Source organism: Moschus berezovskii, chromosome 1 (genome assembly GCF_049115385.1).
Source record: "Moschus berezovskii isolate FMDL1 chromosome 1, NW_MosBer_1.0, whole genome shotgun sequence".
Taxonomy (NCBI): Eukaryota; Metazoa; Chordata; class Mammalia; order Artiodactyla; family Moschidae; genus Moschus; species Moschus berezovskii.
The window spans coordinates 140300899-140324065 of NC_142460.1; the positions used below are offsets into that span (position 1 = coordinate 140300899).

At 39.2% G+C, this 23167-nt stretch overlaps 2 protein-coding genes across 2 annotated transcripts in view; one reads left to right on the forward strand and one right to left on the reverse strand.

The window, feature by feature from the left end:
• Positions 1 to 23167, reverse strand: part of MED12L (mediator complex subunit 12L) — a 378565-nt gene that overhangs the window by 238807 nt on the left and 116591 nt on the right. Inside the window, exons 13-17 of the mRNA XM_088839846.1 lie at positions 22547 to 22678; positions 19817 to 19943; positions 16096 to 16310; positions 14703 to 14807; positions 13672 to 13848 (exon numbers count right to left, since the gene is read on the reverse strand). Coding sequence (XP_088695972.1) covers positions 13672 to 13848; positions 14703 to 14807; positions 16096 to 16310; positions 19817 to 19943; positions 22547 to 22678 — 756 coding nt within the window. The remainder of the gene's footprint in view (positions 1 to 13671; positions 13849 to 14702; positions 14808 to 16095; positions 16311 to 19816; positions 19944 to 22546; positions 22679 to 23167) is intronic.
• GPR171 (G protein-coupled receptor 171) lies at positions 3531 to 9446 on the forward strand. The gene is made up of 2 exons (XM_055411697.2): positions 3531 to 3654; positions 8423 to 9446. Exon 2 carries the CDS (start codon positions 8487 to 8489, stop codon positions 9444 to 9446), a length of 960 nt encoding a protein of 319 aa, XP_055267672.1. The 5' UTR covers positions 3531 to 3654; positions 8423 to 8486.

The following is a 23167-nucleotide window of genomic DNA, read 5'->3' on the forward strand; positions in this document are numbered from 1 at the left end:
GATACGACTGACCTGGCAGCCTGGTAACCACATTTTCCATCCAACACTTTCATTTGAACTAGAATAATTAAGTGCTGGGGAACACTGGGGTCTAACTGTGCAGCTTTGAGCAAGGCCTCAATTTCCCTCATGTCCTAGTTTCCCCATCTGTAAAGAGAAGAAGCTCCTCTATTTTACAGATTTCTTCAAAGAAAATAAATTCTCAAATGTGTGTCCCTGGCTGTGGCAGTGGCTACATACCCCAACAATCTTTTTTTTTCCCTCCCTTATTAATTCCAAAGGCTACCATGCTATGTTTGAAAAGCAAATTTTAAGAATGTTACACATTAAAAATGATGTTTCTATTGAAATATAGTCGTTTGGTACTTGCATTCAACAAGATCAAAACTATCATTTGTGTGGATAAAGGAGAAACTACAAAAAGATCTTTTTTGTCAACTCATGGGGCAATTTACTTTCAATTTTTAAATATACAAAATACTCATTAAAGTAAACGCTTCGTCATTTCTTAAATAAAAAGTATTGCCACAACCGAGGTAGGGGAAAAACAACTTCCCCTCACTTCTTCCCACTTGGGTTTCTGAAATATGGGTTAGTGATGATACGCAATTTCCTAGAACGCTAAGAAAATACCCACTGACAAGCATCTGTCCTTAATGGAACAGAAAGAAGTGATTTATGGAAATTCAAATGGAACTAGTTTTAAAGACAAAAACAACAGTGGACAGCAGGCCAAACAAGAATGCTTCTTACACTGTGAAGAAACCTGCACAAAACTCCAGGCTGCCTCAAGCTCACTGTCAGGAATGAGGAGAACATGCTCAGTTTCACTATTAAAAGACTGCGTGTCGTGTTAGTCACTTCTGTCGTGTCTGACTCTTTGTGACCCCATGGACTGTAGCCCGCTAGGCTCCTCTGTCCATAGGATTCTCCAGGCAAGAATACTGGAGTGGGTTGCCATGCCCTTTTCCAGATTAAAAGACTGCTGCTGCTGCCGCTGCTGCTGCTAAGTCACTTCAGTCGTGTCCGACTCTGTGTGACCCCATAGACGGAAGCCCACCAGGCTCCCCCTTCCTTGGGATTCTCCAGGCAAGAACACTGGAGTGGGTTGCCATTTCCTTCTCCAATGTGTGAAAGTGAAAAGTGAAAGTGAAGTCGCTCAGTCGTGTCCGACCCTTAGCGACCCCAGGGACTGCAGCCCACCAGGCTCCTCCATCCACGGGATCCTCTAGGCAAGAGTACTGGAGTGGCTTGCCATTGCCTTCTCCGATTAAAAGACTGGTTTCTCATTATTCCCAAAAGGAAATAGAACATGGAGAACTAAGGGACTTCAGCTCTTTTATACTTGGCAACCCAGACACACACATGTGTAAACACACACAAATCCTATCTATACCCCAAAGTGAAGAGGGAAGTACACATATGACTATGTCTAACTAAAAAAAAAGAAAAAGAAACTTTGCCAAAAACCTTTGATTCCAACGTTTCTTCATACCATATTTTAAAACCAGTCACCACTCAATTGTATCTCATCAAACTCTTTCCATCCCACCCTCACCATCCCCCAGCGAGTGTAAACCCTGATCATAACTGCTCACTTAACTTGACTACTACAAAATACAAGTGTATTTTTCAGTGAGTCCTAGCCAGTAATGATGCACGTATTAGTGTCTTAAAAGAGAGAGCATTTCGTATTATGATGAAAGTTAACACTGGTTCCTAACCCAAATCAAATACAAAGTTTGAGAAAGATTGGTGCTTTTTCCCATTAATTTCTAAGTGAATATATATAAAAATTATTCTTTTGCAAAATGATAATAACTACCTGAATTTGAAAGACCACCAGTGTATCTGAGACCAGTGGACAGTGTCATCATAAGTGACCTTATTGAAGACTGCTGTTTTCAAAAGTTCCCTAGATCCACCTTACATTCCCTCCAGCTTGACAGTTCTCATTTAGTCTTTTAGAGATTTTGCTTTTGAAGAGTGAATACCAAAGGAATCCATTTTAGATCCTAGCAAAGCTTCTTCTGACTATTGTTTAGAAAACTAAGAATTACTAGGAGAAAAAGAGACAAAACCAAAGTACCCACCAGGTCAATGAAGTAACAGAAAAACCAGACCCCACCCTCAATGATCAGGCAATGATTTGCCCTGACAAATCACCTTTGGACCACACAACTTACTCCCTCAAAGGACGAAGAAACATTTATCTAATTTAAATGTACACCAGAGGGTCCCTTTTCATACAAGTTATTAATTATTAAGTACCTGTCTCAATTCATTATGCTGTTGTGGCCAAATTGACAAAAGTACATTGCAGGTTTACTCTCGTAACTCAAAAAACAGGTCCAATACATTTTTTAATAAAAAAAATTACCAACTATAAAACAGTGTGCACAACATAGTAACATTTTTATGTGGGCATGCTATTGTTCAGTCACTAAGCTGTGTCTTACTCTGCAACCCCATGAACTGCAGCATGCCAGGCTTCTCTGTCCTCCGCTATCTCCCTGAGTTTGCTTAAACTGATGCCCATTGAGTCAGTGATGCCATCCCACCACTTCATCCTCTGTGAGATGATGTGAGCATACTCAGAAAAAATTCAAAATGTATGTATCAGACATCACCACTGGTAGTCCAGTGATTAAGAATTCACCTGCCAATGCAGGGGACATGGGTTCTATCCTTGGTTTAATAAGTTTTCACATGCCACAAGATAATTAATAAACCCTGTGTGCCGCAACTACTGAGCCCACATGCTGCAACTACTGGAGCTGGTACACCCTAGAGCCAGTGCTCCTCAACAACAGAAACCACCCCAATAAGAAGCCCATGAATGGCAACTAGAAAATATTCCCCATTCACCACAACTACAGAAAGCCTGAACACAGCAACAAAGACCCAGCACAGCTAAAAAAAAGTTTAATTGATTAAAATAAACAAAACAAAGCCAAAAAATGTATGGAGCAAAAATGTTAACCATGACTATCTCTGTACATAATGATTGTCCTCTTCTATTTCCAGATTCTTCTAAAATGAACAAAAAATGAAGATAAATTAAAAAATACACTGTATCAGACTCTATTAAACCATATTTTTGTATGTTAATAGATGTCTCACAGCAGTATTAAAATTGGAACAATTTTTTAAATTATAATTTTGAAAGCTGATGAGTATCAGTATATATACTAAAGAAATTCTGCTCAAACACCTGCTATCTTTAACTCATAACACCATTCAAGACACAAAAATTGGCGTTCTTTAAAATCATTATGATGAAAAGCAAAGCTTGGGTGATTTCAAAAAAACACAGGTATTACAACAGATGAATAAAAATCTTTCCTCTAAAAGAACAAACAAATCTTAATTGAAGAAACCGTGTACAAAATTGAAAAGAACTTCTTGAGGCTTTCATAAAGGTAAAATATTTTTTAAAAAAGAGAAGAAAAAAATACAGTTAAACTATCTGCAAACCACAGTTTCATCTACGTCAATATGCAACATTTTAAAACCACACAAAAAGGAAAGGAAATGTTTAGTGCAGCCGGCAGTCCTGTAGCGGGCCTACTACCACTGAAGCTAGCCAAACAGCTCATGTTTCTCTGAAGACTTGGAGCAAGGCCCGCTGAAGCACAGAGAATACACCTCCAGGTATGTCTTCCTAAATACTTAATATATTCAGTGTCTTTATGTGGCAGGGAAATCTATGATTTTCAGTGCTTAAACCATGTGAGCTGAAAATGCCAACATGTAATAAGGTTGCTGTGCAAGAAGGCACCTATTATTAAACTCCAAATAGATTCTCAGTGTGAACTACACTGTAATTTTCTTCTACCTGAAGACCTCATCCATCCCTTTCAGAAAGACAGCTTAATTCACACAACACTGAATACTACTTCCTGATGGGTAAGCCTAACTAGTCAGTAACTCGATTTTAAAACTGGACGGATGAAGTCTGTGTTGTAGTTCTTCACCACAGGGCACAACAGGGCTCTACAAACACTGCGATAGGTAATTTCTAGAAAATTCCGTTGTGACTTCTGTAAAGAACAACTAATGAGTTATCTCACGAGGTTCTAAGCAATGGGCACTCTCAAACAAAGTAAACACTAGAAACCTCTTCTTGATTTTGCTGGAATACACCTAGGCACCTCAGATTTCCATAGGCTAATAACTGGTTAAAAAAATATATTCATCAAGCACTTAGTTTTCAAGTTCATGATGGAAAACACAGAGTGCTATTATAGTATAATTTAACAACTGTTAAATTTTTGATATGACCAAAAATTTTAAATGAGAAGTTTGGGCTTCACTGCAAGCTAGACAGAGGTTCAAGAAAAACAACTGGGAGGCCCTGCATGACTCTCAAGCATTATCGAATGAATAGTTACACTGTAATTATTTTTAAATAAATTACCCACAGGTGGTACATAGTTCCAGATACATAGTACGCTAACTGATCAAAGCTAATTAATTCTCTAATCCTCTCTTTACCACATAGTCATCTATAAAATGAGACTTTACTGTATGAGCAATAGGGGCACTCAAAGAAATGCATTATATGTTACGACCATAATGTAACATTTGAAATACAAGAGCCTCGGAGAAGGCGATGGCAACCCACTCCAGTACTCTTACCTGGAAAATCCCATGGACAGAGGAGCCTGGTAGGCTGCAGTCCATGGGGTCGCTACGAGTCAGATATGACTGAGCGGCTTCACTTTCACTTTTCACTTTAATGCACTGGAGGAAATGGCAACCCACTCCAGTGTTCTTGCCTGGAGAATCCCAGGGATGGGGGAGCCTGGTGGGCTGCCGTCTATGGGGTCGCACAGAGTCAGACACGACTGAAGCGACTTAGCAGCAGGGCAAAATCCTAGCACCTTTGTAAAGGAATAATGAACAAAGGTGGGAGATGAGGGTTCATCTACACTGACACTAGCTTTTGACCCAGAGAACAAAAGAATGTTCAGAATAAATGGTTAATAAATAAATGGTTATTAACAAAAGTCAAGTCAAAAGGATGTCAGTAAAACCTAGAACAGACTTCAATCTGAAGGGCTTCCTTTAGGCATTTAGAATAGGCAGGATGGTGGCTGGGAAGGATAAAAGCAGAGAGCCTAGAAAATGATCAACAAGGTGGGACCCTGGTCTGCTCCAACAAGCCAGGGAACCCTGGCCAACACCCAGTTGCCAGACCTCAGTGTCCTCAAACCCAGGAACTGGACCAAATGTTATAAATAAGGGTTCCCTGCATCCTGGCAGTCCTATGAATCCCAAATCCAATCACAACAAAAAATACAAAGGAAGGAAGGAAGTGCTCCCAGGACAGCAGGGATCCCACCAACTAACCTGCAGAGTTGGGAGGAAGACAGTGCAGATGGCATGGAGAGACTACAAACAGGAAGTCTGAAAGAAAAGAAGGTTTAGGCTTAAAAGATAGAACTGAGATTTTTTTTTTTAATATATCTACTGTAAAATGAAACATCAAAACATACAGAGCCTAAATGTCGTTCTTTAGTATTTAGGGGAAAAATTAAGAATGAATATTTTGTTTCTGCTCTTTTACATGAAAATTTTTAGACTATAGTTCCTGACAATAGTAAGCCCTTAGTAAAGGTTTGATATGATAATAAAAATAAGACAAGTATCATATGATATCACTTATATGTGGAATCTAAAAATAATGGTACAAATGAACCTATTTATAAAACAGAAAGAGTCACAGATGTAGAAAACAAACTCATGGTTACCGAGGGTAAAGGGTGGAGGGATAAACTGGGAGACTGGGAATGACACAAACACACTACTGTATATAAAACAGACAACTAATAAGGACCTACTGTAAGCACAGGGAACCCGACTCAGTACTCTGTAAGGACTTACACAGGTAAAAACAAACCTAAAGAAGAGTCGATATACGTAGAACTGATTCACTTTGCTGTACAACTAAAATCAGCACAACACTGTAAATCAAGGATACTCCAATAAAAATTATTACTCAAAGAAACAACAGCAACCACTATTATTATTGCTATTATTACTACTGAGACACAGTTTCAAAGTGGTTTTGAACATGGCTTCTAAGATCAGGCTGTCTGGTTGGTAATTCCTGGCTCTACAGTTTACCAGCTATACAACCTCAAGTGCTACTCAGCCTCGTGGTGCCTCAGTTTTCTCATCTATAAAACAGGGATATAAAGGACCTAATTTCGTTCCTTTCTATAGCCAAGTAATATTCCACTGTATATATGTACCACATCTTTATCCACGCATCTGTCAATGGACACTTAGGTTGCCCCACGTCCTGGCTACTGTAAACAGTGCTGCAGTGAACACTGCGGTGAATATGTCTTTTTGAATCATGGTTTACTCAGAGTATATACCCAATAGTAGGCTCACCGGATCACATGGTAGTTCTATTTTTAATTTTATAAGGTACCTCCATACCCCAATTTAAAAAAGGTAAGGTACAACATCTACATGACAGAAATAATAAAAGGTTAAATAAGTACATGTAAAGTATTTGTCATGGTACCAGATACAAAGAGTGTGTTTGATGACTTTCACTGAGTTTAGTACAGAATGATGTTATTCCTGGACTCTCAAGTCCTATCTCAAGTAGGGAAATGGGAAAACACATACTCTTTAAGTGTCTCTTTAATTTAGAAAGCTTTATATACATCTGCCTTATCCATCCACTTACATTTTGTTTCACCAAGATGTACCCAATGGATCATTAAATAATTAGGAGAATTAAGATTCAAAAAAGCTTCTAAAGTTTTTGTTTTTTTAAAAGGATATTTCAGAGAAGTGGCCTTCTTAGCCCCTAAAGTTACTGGTTGCTATTTTTAAAAGCTGCACATGAATTTTTTTTCTTGCTAAAACACAAAACCAATCCTCTTTCTGATCAATAAATCAAAGGAAGGAAGTTGTTTAATATTCATGAGGAGGGTGCCACAGCCCTAAAAGCATGAGTTTATGAAGCCTAGTTTGTTTAACTTATGCTATAAATCATCCAATATTCCAGATTTAGAGGAAACATGACAAGACTTTGTCACTATCAGAGATGATCACAATGTTTCCAAGGGCAGAACTTACACATCTGGCCTTGACTGCCTTGAAACCCACAAGGAAAGAAGAAAAAAAAAAAAACCCTCAAGTGCTAAAGTTAGATGTTTTGATACATCTATATATATAGCTGAGCTTCTCTTCTGAGAACTTGGTAACCAACAATCATATACCCTTGCCCTAGAAGCCTTTAAAATATAATCTTGATCAAACTTTTTGCCAACACTGACAAGGAAACATCTATGCAAGCACTGTTCAAGAGAAATATAAAGCAAACCACAAAGCTATTTTAAAACTATCTTGCAGCTACACTTAAAAAAGCAAAAGCAGGAGAAATTAATTTTAATAATGTATTTAACCTAATGTATCAAAAATATCATTTCAATATATGCTCAATATAAAAATTACTGACACATTTTATTGTTGTACTACGTATATAAAATAGCACAATTTTACTCCTTAAGCCCTTGAAATGTGACCAGTCCAAACTGACCTGTGCTGTAAGTGCGAAGTACACACTGGGTGTTAAAAATTTAATGTAAAATATTGTAAGAATAGTGCAAGTAGTAACTACTCTTTATAATATTTCACACTAAATCTTTTTTAAGACCCAGTCTGTACTTAGCACTTACAGCACAGGTCAGTTTGGACTGGTCACTTTTCAAGGACTTAATGGTCATCTGTGGTTGTAGGTTACCAAACCAGACAGGAGAGGTCTACACCATCATAATCCAGAACATCAGGCAAAAACCAGATGCTAATCCTACAACTTCTTCCGTTAAAAAAGAAAAATGAAATGAAGTTCTGATTGTAAAACTGTTCTGGTAGGTTACACAACAAAAATCTTTTAGACTTTAGTACAATTTTCTGTCCCCTCTCACCTCCCTTCTCCACCTAGGTTTCTCCAGCATGAAGAGTTCTATCAACCTATGAAAACAAAAGCCAGGAAGCCACACTGAGAGCAATTCAGGCTCAGCCGCAGACAAACCTTTTGTTTCCTCTATTTCTCAGAAAATTCAGTTCACTTATCTCCTCTACAAACTAACTTCCAACCCAACTGGTTACAAACAAGCTATCAGGATGCAAAAGTGTGAAGTCAAAAATATCTCTTCTAACAGCAACCTACACGGGATTTACCAAAATCACAAAATCAGACCATGGAAACCCCAGGCTTTCTTCCTCGTAATCGAAGACGTTCCCACCAATCTACACATCAGTAACTTCACCAATAAAATTCTAAGAAGCAGAGTGACTGCGACCATGGTTTTGGAAATGCGATTGTGTTTGAAGAAAACAATTTCTAATTTGAATTACTAACTTCCCTTCCCTCTCATTCTTTTTTTAACAGATTCCTTGGAGCTTTTTGTCTTTGTTTTGTTCTTTCTGGATGGTCATCCCTACTGTCCTTGAAGATGACCAACAGTTCCACCCTCTGCCCAGTTTACAGAGACCTGGAGCCCTTCACATATTTCTTTTATTTAGTTTTCCTCATTGGAATTATTGGAAGTTGTTTTGCAACCTGGGCTTTCATACAGAAAAACACAAATCACAGGTGTGTGAGCATATACTTAATTAATTTGCTTACAGCTGATTTCCTGCTCACTCTGGCATTACCAGTGAAAATCACTGTTGACTTGGGCGTCGCACCCTGGAAGCTGAGGATATTCCACTGCCAAGTGACAGCCTGCCTCATCTACATTAATATGTACTTATCAATAATCTTCTTAGCATTCGTTAGCATTGATCGCTGTCTTCAGTTGACATACAGCTGCAAGATTTATCGAATACAAGAACCTGGGTTTGCTAAAATGATATCAGCTGTTGTGTGGCTAATGGTCCTTCTTATAATGGTGCCAAACATGATCATTCCCATCAAAGACATCAAGGAAAAGCCCAACGTGGGTTGCATGGAATTCAAAAAGGAGTTTGGAAGAAACTGGCATTTGCTGACAAATTTCATAAGTGTAGCAATATTCCTCAATTTCTCAGCCATCATCTTAGTATCTAACTGCCTTGTAATTCGACAACTCTACAGAAACAAAGATAATGAAAATTATCCAAACGTGAAGAGAGCTCTTGTCAGTATACTTTTGGTGACTACAGGCTATATAATATGTTTTGTTCCTTATCACATTGTCCGAATCCCATACACCCTCAGCCAGACAGAGGTCATATCTGACTGTTCCACAAGGATTTCACTTTTCAAAGCAAAAGAGGCCACACTGCTCCTGGCTGTGTCCAACCTGTGTTTTGATCCAATCCTGTACTATCATCTCTCAAAAGCTTTCCGATTAAAGATCACTGAGACGTTTGCTTCCCATAAGGAGTCCAAGGCTCAAAAAGAAAAATCAAGGTCTGAAAACAATGCATAAAATACGGGATTTTTTTCATGCTATAATTTCTTGCCTCACTAGACAGTTAAGTGTACAAACTCCTGGGAAGGAGGGAAAAAAGAGCCTCCGTAAGTAAAAATACAGGCAGAGGGCAAATGCGGCTTGGTTTACTGGGAGACTGTTTCTGAACACAAGCCCAACTGTACTCTTGTGGTTGTTGATGCTCCTTAACACAAACGTTTGTACAAAAAAAAAACAAAAAACTAAAAAGTCTTGTTGAACCAATATAACCCTGTAATATCCTTAAAACCTAAATGAGTTCTATGACACAGAGTCTGAAATATTCATTAGGTATTCATTTAAAGGCCTGGAGCTGACTTCTGATAGAAATACGCAAAATATTCTATGTGAGTTGCCAGAAAGCCCTTTAGCAACAGTTTAAAGCCCTTTAGATCACTGAAAAGGGGGGGGGGGGGGGCAGGTGATTTCTTACCTGAAACCACCTGAGCCTGATTGATTTTTAATCCATCACTTCAAAAACAGTAAATTTCTGGCTCAACACTCCAATTTTTAACATCTAAGTGTGTCCTACCACAATAGCTTACAATTTTTTACTTATAAAAAGGCTTGGAAAAACATGGTTTTTTAACGTACTATATATATCCTTATATTGAGGTTACAAATAAAGATTTTTCTGTTAGTAATGACAAATCCAGTGATTTCTTATTTTTATTTTGTAGCAGTAAAGGACATACCCCATAACATCTTCAAGTGGGGGGTCGTTAAGTTATACTAACTGCTAAAACTACTGTTTTGGAACTCACTTCAAAGGTATGGAAAACTAGCACCAGTCAAATAGTCTTAAAATAGACATGTCAACTCCACATTGCAAGGACTTATTGGAAAGAAACGCAGCATGAGCTTAGCTGAAGTGTGCCACCCAAGTCCTAAAGATGAGTTTGACCCTATGGGGGAGCCAACCATGTAATGTATGCGTGACTCCACTCTCAAGGTCACAATCCATCGATCAAATTCTCTCAAATGCAAGTAAAGCAGAAAGGATTCAGTAGATGGTATTAAATGAAGGCTTATTTAAGGAAGGAAGACTAAAAAATTTAGATAAAGCATATACAAGACTTTGTACATTTTGTTTCAACTATAAAAGCCCACATCAAACCAACCAGTAATGCAACTGCCTTAGCTGCAATGATTAAGAAATGGTGTTGTTTGAGCAAAAACAAATACGTAGACACAGAGAACAGAGTAGTGGTCACCAGAGGAGAAGGGCTGAGGAGGAAGATGACGTGCGTAATGGGGATCAGCTGTTTGGTGACAAAGGGAAACTAAATTTTGGGTGGTGAGCATGCTGTAGGGGATACTGCAATAGGAATAAAATGTTTACATGTGAAACATCTCTAATGTTATAAACCAACATTACCTCAATAAAAATAAATGATCTCAAAGGATAGGAGGGAATAAAGGGAGAGAGAAAGAAAGAAAGAAAAAGAAGGAAAGAGGGAAGAAAAGAAACAAAGGAAAGAAGGAAAAAGAAATGGTGTTCCAGGAAAGTAAGTTTGAATTCCAGGCTCATTTTTTAGCTCCGTGCTGAGAACTATTTTCTGACAGCTGAACCTTGGACAACTCCTGCCCACAGCTTTACTACACATTCTCTGAGGATGTATAGTCTGAGGAGAATAGTAAATGAGAAAATGCACCCAAAAAAGTGCCCATTACACATCTAACATGGTAGGCACTGCACCAACCCCAGCTGGCTAGTGGTAATGACAGGAAGCCCTGTCGGTATCACATGCCTGACACAGATAGGGTCTAAATGACCTGTGGCAGAGGCTGGCTGAATGCCTAGACACTAGAACCTGGACTTGGTGGCCCACTGAGAGCATAGTCTTACTGATGAGCAGATTAAGACATCATTCATACAAGAGCATATATGAAACTAGCTTACTTTTCTGCATATTTTAGTCAAGTTGCCTTTTTGTCATCTCTCCTTGGCCTTCACTCACTAGAGCTACATTTTAGAGACAAAATGGGGGCGGGAGCGGTAAAAAAACAAACTTTTTATTTTTAAATCATGTTCTTATATTCTCCTCATGTGCATAACAGGCTAGTCAGACTCACTACAGCATACACAATGGCACAGTTTTACTAGCATATGCTTTTATTTCCCCTTTTCTGATGGTCTACACTCACAGTAAAGCGCTTCTAGACAACTGGTAATAGAAGGCTATTAAAAAGTCCTATCCTATAATGTCAAATTTCTAGCAGCTCTTTTATGATTTTGCATCGCAGCTGAATTATGTCATAATCCATCAGGAGACTTAGGCACTGGGAATCCTTCACGCTCTTTCCTCGAAGGAAGAGGACAGTCTTGGGACTGGTAAGTGCTGGGAACAGCTGTGTCACCACAGGTCACATGAATTCACGTAAATAACAGAAGAAAGAAGCGTGTGCTCGCGCAGCCCCCTGCTCTCACACCCACACACACAGGGAGACCTGCCAAGCACTGCTCACCCAAGAGAAGAGCACAGAACCCTCAACCAGTCTGAACCATTTTCAAGTTTCTGCCATATTTCCTTCCTTTCCCCTATTTTTTATAAAAAACACATTGTGGGATAATTTAAAATGTACAGATAAAGTAAAAAGATAGCAGACAGTTCCTATATATTCTTCATCTAGTTTGCCCTAGAGCTAAAGCCTTACGTACCATAATGTATTTGTCAAAACCAGGACTAACACCAGCACATTAATATTAACTCAACTCTAGACTTCAATATGGAATCTTTTTGACTATTTTAAAACAAATCACACATCACGATAGTTCACCCATGAATTCTTCAAGATATATCTCTAAAATATCAAGCTACTCTTTCTGCTGCCCTAAACACACTGTGAAGTTGTTCCAATATGTGGAAAATGGGTGATGCCCACAGGTAGCAGATGAAAAATACTGGTATATTCAATCAGTGATGAAAAAGAAACAATTTTAGTTACTTTCAATATAGTCCTGGACATAGGATAATTAACAAGGGGTTCTTAATTATAACAAGAAAAAAATATATATATATGGGTGTAGTGATTTCTGAAGTCATTTCAGAGAATGTTCAAAATTAACCAAAAAATAAATTTAGCCTAGAGATCAAACTCCTCAAAGGTGTCCAGGAAATAATATAATATGCACCTCACAATTACATTTTTTAAAAAAAATAGTAGTAATAATGCTGCTGCTGCTAAGTCACGTCAGTCGTGTCCGACTCTGTGCGACCCCATAGAAGGCAGCCCACCAGGGTCCCGTTCCTGGGATTCTCCAGGCAAGAACACCGAAGTGGGTTGCCATTTCCTTCTCCAGTGCATGAAAGTGAAAAGTGAAGTCGCTCAGTAGTAATAATAGTCTTCTATTAAAAAAAAAAAGAATGACTCACTGAAATAAGTTAAAATAAAATTCCACGAAAAAGGATAGTGAACCTAAGAATTTAAAAAGAAATTTTTATAAATTTTGGCCCAATTTTCATTACAAATATCAGAAAACTAATCTTGTTTCCCTTCAAAATAAAGCACATCACTTGTTATGACTCAAACACTCAATTTCCCAGCAACTATTTCCCATGTGCTAACATCCGGTTCTTAAAGTAGACAGGTAGAAATCCAAGTCCATCACATATATGACCTCTTCTATGAAGCATGAGCCAATTTTTCAACCAGATGTTTTCCCCTCCTCCCATCTTTATTCTTTCAGAGTAGTAGAAGAGCTCTGGGAATGTCAAACGGTTCACTTTTCAATGGACACTTGGGTTTTTACTCAAGTTATTTCACTTATTCCGGTGCTTGTCATTTTACAGACATTTGTCTCCCTATCTTTTTCATCTTTTCTGTGCTCAAAAGTTTTCACTCATCTGTATAACGCCAAAAGTACCTACCGCAATACAGTGCACATAAAAGCTACTTAGTAAGTGGTTTCAAATTGAAGTAGGAAAATACATTCGGACATCATTTGCAGTGACCGAGACGCTCTTAGTACAAGTATACTAATATGGAAAATTTTGCTAAACCTAGCCAGTCAGTAGTACGATACCACAAATGTAGACTACACAAGCACATAAGCTACATGGTAAGAATCATAACAAACAAAAGAAGGTAGTAAATACAAAAAACTCACCTCTTTCATATATATGTAGTACTCAGGCAAGCAGTTGAATAATCAAAGACCCTACAATGAAATGATCAGCTTGCCAACTGACAAGCGACTTACCAGAGGTATGGGAAAATGGGTTGCATACTGCAGGTGTCGTAGGAGGTCATAATTAGATGGAAAAATCAACTCCCTTGGTTTTTCTCTCTTCAACAGCTTCTCACCATTAACTGACATTCTTCTGCCCAGAGAAGGGTTGACATTCTCACAGGACTCTCCAGGCATGGGGGAAAAAATCTAAGTCATGTAAAACAAATGTTGGAGACTGTAAATGAAAGAGCAAAACCAAAGCACACAACTTCAAACACACAAGACACTCATACCACAGCTTTTCCTTATTTAACCATTAGCAAAATAATGAACTGTGTTAATTTCCACAAATTTCATATTCAGATCAGGAGCATCATCCCCCATTCCAAAGATGAGAAAGTGGCAACCACACACATAGGTAAGAAATGTGCACAGCTCCATTTCCCAGAGGACCAGAGATAAAATCAGACTTATAACTAAGTGTCTTCCTCTAGGGCTACATTTCCTACAAAAACATATACCAAGAAATAATTCACTTATAAAGCTCATGAACAACAGATACAAAGGTTTTAGTCTGTACCCCAACCAACATGTGTTTTCATAAAGAGTTAGCTGCACACTGAGATCCCTGAGGAAGAACACGCTGTAATTAAACCGAGATAAAGTAGAAGAATGTACAAGTCCAGAGCCAGGAAAGCTGTTATTTACAAGTTAAACACACATCCAGCAAATCAACATGGCCTGTCCTGATGAAATGATATTCATGGATTCCTGAGAGATAATGATCTCTAAACAAAGGAGTCACGGTCAACCAGGAGGACGAGAGTGTTTTAATTTACAGGAGGAGGCAATGCAGCCAAAACTGACGATGAACTGAGACACCTGCGTGAGATGATGAACTGTGGCCTGGGGTGGAATTCGTTCCAGAGAAAGACATTTACATCACAAGCACAGGGGTCATGCCAATACACAAGGCAAGGGGCAGAAGGAGGAGACAGTTGGGGACAGAGGTGGAGGGAGGAGGGGTTCATGGTCAATAAGAATTTGAAGGTTGAACCTACTGGAAATTCCGAACCAAAGTCAGTTTTAAAGTCATTCTTGTCTACTTCATCAAAAATATTAGTAGTTCCTGAGTCAATGCCCATATGCGCCATAATAGTCTGTTCCTGATAATTGCCAGAGAAAGAAAGTCACATTGTAAATTTCGTAGTTCATTAAGAAGCTGAAGCTAAAACATGACAGTGACATTAAGTCATCTTATGTCTCTTTTCCCCTCAATAGAAGAAAAGGAAGTTAAGATACACACTGCTTTACAAAGTTACGTTCTTCATCCTCATGATAAAGAAGATTTAACTTCCGTGCTATTTCAAGAAAAAATTACACAAACTTCCTGATTAAAAGACAAACTGACCATAATTTCCTTCTTGGAGCTATTCCCAGTCACATGCTCACCAACTCACCTTAGTAAGAAAAATCTAAGAGTATATTTAACATACAAGATAACTTGATGTCCAAAAACAGGAAACAAAAAAGAAAGAGAGAGAAACATAGAAAAAGCATAAACAAGTAAACTAATTTTATGTTTTACTCAAACTTTTTTACTGTTGACAAATTTAGAAACAAAAGTATTCATATTAAACAAGTAATTTCCAAAAATCTTTAAGAGTATAAACTATAAATTCAAGTATGCAATTCTAAAGGCATGTTTTTAAATTACAAAGATAGCCATTATTATAAAATATCATAACAGCATATGCTGAAACTCTCACAGGACCAATATGAGGCTTTATTTTTCAGAAACTATCATAATCTCTAACAATTTTCTATGGTTTCCCATCACCAACTTCATGTTTTGGCATTGAAAAGTCCCATAAGTATCTGGAACAATGTCCAAAATATCAGAAAATTGGCAGAAAATGATAAAGTCATACTCACAGCATAAAGTAATTTGCTGAAAAGAGCAATTCTATATTTGAAAGATAGATTAAATTTGCAATTAAATGAAATGAAAATATGATGTGTCACGACTAAAACATACGTATAAAAGAGCAATATAAGTATAAAAAGACCGATATAAGTAATGAGACATTGGGGGAAAGATGCTACTTAGAATAAAAACAGTCATGACGTCAGGGCCAAAACAAGTCCAAATTTGAGGCTAAACATTAAAGTAAAACTGGATATTAGAAATACATAAAACTGGAAGCACACAATTCCGATTCAGTGAAAAATGTGATGGCCTATCGAATCTTTTCAGTTTTAGCATACCCAAAAGAAAATTCTAGAAGATATAAAGTCCACATTTTTTGCATCAGTGAGAAGCAGTGATAAATGAGCTTTGAAATAAGAGACTACAACTGAAAAGCCACCACCCTTCCACCAGCATGCAATCCTTCTGAAAGTGATTCCCAGCACAGTTCAGATGCAAGGGGTGGCCCTCTCCCAGGACCGTACCTCCATTTTCATGTCGTGGTCCTTTGGATAGTGCTCATCTGTGTTTTCTCCTGCAGGCGACCGCGGTCGCGTGGAGGCGGTGACAGACAGGTCTCCCCGAGAGATGAGGGTACACATGTAGGCGTCGTGGGAGAAGACGTCATGCCGGATGAACTCACAGAAGAGCAGCACCAGGTTCACAAACTCCACCTTCTCACATTCGCTGTTCGGATCCGCTGTGAGGAAGCAAAGTCAATCAAGAATTCAGTTTCTTTGACTGGAGGGGGGAAAAAGAATAAAGACAACAACTAAGGCTTAAAATTATCCCTACTTTTCCTCTTTTCTTTTTTGTAAAATAAAGGATTTATTGGAAAATTTGCTACATGGTTCTAGCTTTCACCAGTATACCATTTCTGTTCCCACTGTAACTGCAAAACAGTATCCAGTGTTCTAAGCACCGTCTCAAAATTAAAGGTAGTGGTCCCTGGCAAATGAATGGCCATTTAAGTAATCGTGTAAACACACAAAATTTCACTAAGGGGAAAAAAGAGCAGGGCTAGATTACTCTCCTCTGATTTTACTTTTATAACTGTTATGATTCATGATTCATAACTGTCTGTTCTACTTTGAGTGTCTGTATACTGGGGGAAGGCGGGTGGTGGGGGTAGGAGTGGTGTACTTCTTCAAAGAAGAATTCACAGCAGAACCATAATTGAGAGGGTATTTGAAAAAAGCTAGTGAGTGGAATCCACTGAAAAGGAAAAGGAACAATGCAATAAAAAGGGCCCCAATATGAAGCTCTGCCATCTTTTAAAATTCATAAGTAAGCTATTTAATTTTTGACTTTTAATACTGCAACTACACTCCTTGACTGTATGGATCACAATAAACTGTGGAACATTCTGAAAGAGATGGGAATACCAGACCACCTGACCTGCCTCTTGAGAAACCTGTATGCAGGTCAGGAAGCAACAGTCAGAACTGTACATGGAACAACAGACTGGTTCCAAATAGGAAAAGGAGTGCGTCAAGGCTGTATATTGTCACCCTGCTTATTTAACTTCTATCCAGAGTACATCATGAGGAACGCTGGGCTGGAAGACGCACAAGCTGGAATCAAGATTGCTGGGAGAAATATCAATAACCTCAGATACGCAGATGACACCACCCTTATGGCAGAAAGTGAAGAGGAATTCAAAAGCCTCTTGAGGAAAGTGAAAGAGGAGAGTGAAAAGGTTGGCTTGAAGCTCAACATTCAGAAAACGAAGATCATGGCATCTGGTCCCATCACTTCATGAGAAATAGATGGGAAAACAGTGGAAACAGTGTCAGGCTTTATTTTTTTGGGCTCCAAAATCACTGCGGATGCTGACTGCAGCCATGAAATTAAAAGACGCTTACTCCTTGGAAGGAAAGTTATGACCAACCTAGATAGTATATTAAAAAGCAGAGACATTACTTTGCCAACAAAGGTCCGTCTAGTCAAGGCTATGGTTTTTCCCACGGTCATGTATGGATGTGAGAGTTGGACTGTGAAGAAAGCTGAGTGCCGAAGAATCGATGCTTTTGAACTGTGGTGCTGGAGAAGACTCTTGAGAGTCCCTTGGACTGCAAGGAGATCCAACCAGTCCATTCTAAAGGAGATCAGTCCATTCTAAAGGAGTTCGTTGGAAGGACTGATGCTAAAGCTGAAACTGCAATACTTTGGTCACCTCATGCGATGAGTTGACTCACAGGACTCTGATGCTAGGAAGGATTGGGGGCGGGAGGAGAAGGGGATGACAGAGAATGAGATGGCTGGATGGCATCACCGACTCGATGGACATGAGTTTGACTGAACTCCGGGGGTTGGTGATGGACAGGGAGGCCTGGCGTGCTGTGATTCATGGGGTTGCAAAGAGTCAGACACGACTGAGCGACTGAACTGAACACTCTCAAACTGTGTATCTGTACTTTTGAGATAAGGTTAAAAATGATCAAACTATGAAGGCTACCATTAAACCTACAAGGCTCAGGCTCTGGTACCATCACACTCAAACACTGAGAAAGATGACAGATGGACCCAGGGAACACGAAACTCAGTGCCCTAAATCTTAAGCCTGTATGTTTGTTCTTGCCACCTCAATGGCGAGAGTAAACTCTTCAGAGAAGCAGAAGAGCTTTCCCTGATAGAGCAATAAACAGGATCCAGAGCAAGCCAGGCACAGGAGGAAGAACTTTTTCCCAAAGAAAGACCAGGAATGCGGATGGGATGAGGGAAGCAAAGACCAAGTGTCTGTCTCCCCCAGGACACAAGGTACATCCAACTGCCAACTGCCATTCCTGACAACACGTTTTTCTCCTCTCCAGAATCTCTCTTATCTTTATCGGGGCTTCCTCAGTGCTTCCTACATTCCAATTACCAGTGTGGCTGAGGTTCTTGTTCTCCTTTACCCTAGGATAGCCACCAAGAACCTAAAAAAAACCTCACCCCCAGGCGTCACTCAACTGAAAATGAGGTCCTCCTCAGAGGAATCAAAGCAGGACTACTTCTTACTGCTTTCCCTCTCTCTTCTCCATAGATACTTTCCTTTTCTACCTCCCACACTTTTTCTCCCTTTCCCGTCACTTTTTGCCATTTTTCTGTTGTTCCATCATCTGTAGTCGTGTATGGATGTGAGAGATGGACTATCAAGAAAGCTGAGTGCAGAAGAATTGATGCTTTTGAATTGTGGTGCTGGAGAAGACTCTTGAGAGTCCCTTGGACTGCAAGGAGATCCAACCAGTCCATTCTAAAAGAGATCAGTCCTGGGTGTTCATTGGAAAGACTGACGTTGAAACTGAAACTCCAATACTTTGGCCACCTGATGCAAAGAACTGACTCCTCTGAAAAGACCCTGATGCTGGGAAAGATTGAGCGCAGGAGGAGAAGGGGACGACAGAGGATGAGACGGCTGGATGGCATCACCGACACAACGGGCATGGGTTTGGGTGGACTCTGGGAGTTGGTGATGGACAGGGAGGCCTTGAGTGCTTCGGTTCATGGGGTCTCAGAGTCGGACACGACTGAGCGACTGAACTGAACTGAAGATAAGATACTCCCTGCTGTACTTCATCATATGAAAATCTCAGAATAAGCCAACTGAGCTTACACAAATGATTTTTTTTAAGTTTCCACCCACAGTATAAACCCACTTGGTGGTTGTTTATTCCCCATTCCCACCCTCCTCCCCACCAGCAATGGAATAATTAAGACACACAAAGAACATGATGGAACTTGAACAACTAAGAGAGCACAGACAAGCAGTCAACCATCTTCACAAATTATTTCCTTCTATCAGAAACCTGCTTACAAGGTACCTTTGTTTTATCTTTGTCCCCTTTTAACATTAGAAGTTAGAAAAATCAGAAACTTAGAAAACAGAGAAAGTAGAGAAGTTCATAATCACAAATGTAGTGAGCATCACAGGACTAATGCCACTCTTATGGTAAGAAAGATCTAGAAAGGGAAAATTAATCCATCAAATACGAGAATAAACTGACCTATTGTTTTAACGATTAAAACTCCAGAAATGTTCAAGTCTTTGAAGATTATCATAAAAGTACCACTGAAAATAGGCTACAAAATTTTGTTCGGTAAAATATGCAGCATATTCAGTGCAAAGTACATCGATAAGATTACAGATAAGGGAGAAAAAAAAAAGAGTTCCCAAAAAACGTCAACCTCCTTGTTTAAGATCTAGAAGCAAAGATCTTTACTTACACAACGAGGGGGCCTGTGTATCTAAAAACCTTAGAAGAACATTCTGGAAAACAGGTAAACTAGATCCAGCGAGGGAGGCTGAGGAAATGGACTCCTTCTCATCTAAGACTTCTGATTCACCACATCTCTGAGATTAAAAACAAACAAGCAAAGTTAATTATTGAAAACAAGTATAGTCACAATGGGTCAAGAAATGTGTTGGTTTTTCATTAACATTTACATTCTTGGATAAAACATGCAAAACTGAGATCTCTATACTTATTTGAGGACCATGCATCATAAGGGAATATAATTTCTGAAAGTTAACAGAAAGTGAAATGAAGTGAAAAGCTGCTTAGTCGTGTCCAATTCTTCGAGACTCCATCCATGGACTATACAGTCCATGGAATTCTCCAGGCCAGAATACTAGAGTGGGTATCCTTTCCCTTCTCCAGGGGATCTTTCCAACCCAGGTCTCCTGCACTGTAGACAGATTCTTTACTAACTGAACAATCAGAGAACAATCAGGGAAGCAACTGCCCCAAAATAACTCAAACAATTTCAAAGAACTCCGGTGAAAAACATTAATCGTGTGAATTATAAACGCTACACAGCATGGTATAAATAACCACTGAGTGCGTAATACAGCACAATACAATAAACTACTCATTACTCCTGTGCAAAACCACCAAAATATAAATTGAGGCTGTCTTCATTTTTCAGTAGTTCATTTTAACGGTATGCCCTCCGAGAAATATCTGGGCATGTATCATTGAGTTTGATTGTTCTGTGTTTATTTTTGCCAGGTGGTGAATTTATGAGTATATTGGGAAGTAATGTGTCAAAATGTTCCTCTAACAAAATTCTTTCCCTCATCACACTTCACCAATTAGCTCTCTCAGAACCTCCTGGAATCTCCACAGTTCAGGAAACACATCTAGAGAAGCTGTTTAACTTCTACATTCTTAAGGTCAGAACTTACTAGAAGACCAGCAAAGGAACAGTTTAGAAGCAATCAGAACCTCATTTTCTATTCTTTTGCTATCCCTTTGTTCCTTCCCATTTTCATTATCCATTTTATCATTAAAACAATATTATATTAGATATGATTTCTTCAATCCATCCTCTTTATAAGGGTCAAATTTTGAATATGGTATTTAATAGAAATCAATTATCTTAAACATCTCTAAAAGAATACATTTTTAGAGATGGACACATTTATACCTATTAAAATTATAGTCATCTATGTGTGACCCTCTTCTGAATATGACTCTGTGTGTGTGTGTATTCTGGGACACACAAAGAGGGAAGGGAAGACACAATAAAAATTATCCAGTAGGAGCAATGAAATTTGAGGAATCAACTTCAGTTGCTAAAGTTTAACCACTGCACTTCTCTTTAGAATATAGTCCATTCATAAATATGTAGAAAAAAAAGCAATGAAACGCTTTTCTTAATTTGGCCATTATAAAAGGGTCTATGTGGTTCACACCTTAGCGTCAATATCTTTAAGCCCCAATTTCAACAACATGACCCTCTGTATTTGGTGAAAGGTGCTTTCCAAAAAAAGGAGATGTTTATGAAAATATTCTTCCTATTTCATTTTTGTTAATGCTGTCATATGAAGCAGGTGTGTCATCAGTAATGCAACACTGAAAGGGGTGAGCAAAGCCCCTGTTGTCAAGCTTACACTCACAGGCATTAAAAAGAAGGCAATGAGGAAAGTAAACCAGAACGGCCTGAAAAAGACAGGCCGAGTGGGTGCCATTAAGTGTAGACAAGGTGGTGAAGGAGCCTCCTGAGGAGCTGACACACATTGAGCCAGGAATGCTAGACAAGGAAGTGACACCTCCTAAAACGGGAACGGCCGTGTAAAAGGGGGAACAGAACGTGTCACCAGAGGCGACAACCAGCGCAGAGGCCCCAAGAGGAACATGTGTGTGGTATGGACAGGAGACCAGGGCGGCCGGAGCTGCGGGTGACCTGAGGGAGGGGCAACGAGGTGGGAGGGGCAGTGGGTGGCTCAGGTGAGGCTCTGTGGGTCTTGAGAAGGAGCCACCAGGTGTTTTAGAAAAAGGACAGTATGATCCGTTTCCATGGTGAACAGTCAGCTCTGGCGGCTGTGTGGAGGGTGGTGGGGAGGGAGGGGGAGGAGACAGAGAGAGGAGGCAGGAGACCCCACAGTTATCCAGGTGAGAGGTGACAGCCTGGTGAGAACACGCACACACCTTCTCCACCCCTAGAAAGGAAGGCTTATTTTGACGCTCTCCTTCAACAAAGCTGTGCTGACGACGTTAGCTTTGTTGGCTCCTTTCTAATCAACTCCAGAGGCTTTAACTGCTCTGTCTGGGGCCAGAACACAGTCTCCAAAATGAACACAAATTGGCATCTGTAATCTCACAGTCACAATGTCCTCAAGAAAGTATTTCCATATTCATTAAACACACATGTGCATATATACATAAAAGGTATATAACACCAAACGCACAGACATGTATGTACGTGTGCACGTCTTAACCTCACAGAGGGAGATTTCCATTCTAAGTCAGATTTTGAAGTTTTCTTTTAAATTAGTCCAGATTATAAATTATGGGCTTCATCAATTTAGAGGGGTCATGCTATGAAGTCCTTATGTGAATTTGTACCTTCTTCCTTTCTCTTTTAAAAAGAAAAATAAAAAAAGCACAGTGAAAGTAAGAAACAGAATCCCATTCAAAGCAGTATTATTAACAAGTAGAAAGTCAAGTCTACCTCTGCCTCGATTTCCGCTTGTCTCTTCTCCAGGAGTTTTGCCACAGCCATCGCCCTGTGCTTGCCTGACCGTTTACAGCTCACAGCCCATTCACACAGCAGTGTCACCACAGCTTCATCATTAGGCGCAACCTAAGGACCAAGAGAAATGGTTACCAGCCATGTCACACGAAATATTCACCTGATGAATGAGACGTAGGATGCAAACCGCAGAATATTTAAACTGCTGAAGCTTTCTTCTATCTTATTACAGTCATTTCAGAAAGTGTTCCCAGATCTATTCCAATTGAGGTATAAAGAGTAAAACTTTAGTCACAAGAACTGAAATCACTTAGAACAGCTGAGTCTGTGATAATTCCAAGTGAATTAGAGTTTCCCTGTATATGCCTTCACTTGCACAGATCATAACCCCGACCCATCAAGCCTCCAGAATTCAAAGGAAGCAGAAAGGGACATCGACTACTGAATATTAAGAACACATGTAAACCCATGGCTGATTCATATCAATGTATAGCAAAAACCACTACAATACTTTAAAGTAATTAGCCTCCAACTAAAATAAATAAAAAATGGAAATAATAATAATAAAACCAACCAACCAAATAAATATAAACCTCAAAA

What these genes read in the sequence shown, in the direction of transcription:
- GPR171 (XM_055411697.2), top strand. Translation starts at nt 8,487, where the DNA reads ATGACCAACAGTTCCACCCTCTGCCCAGTTTACAGAGACCTGGAGCCC.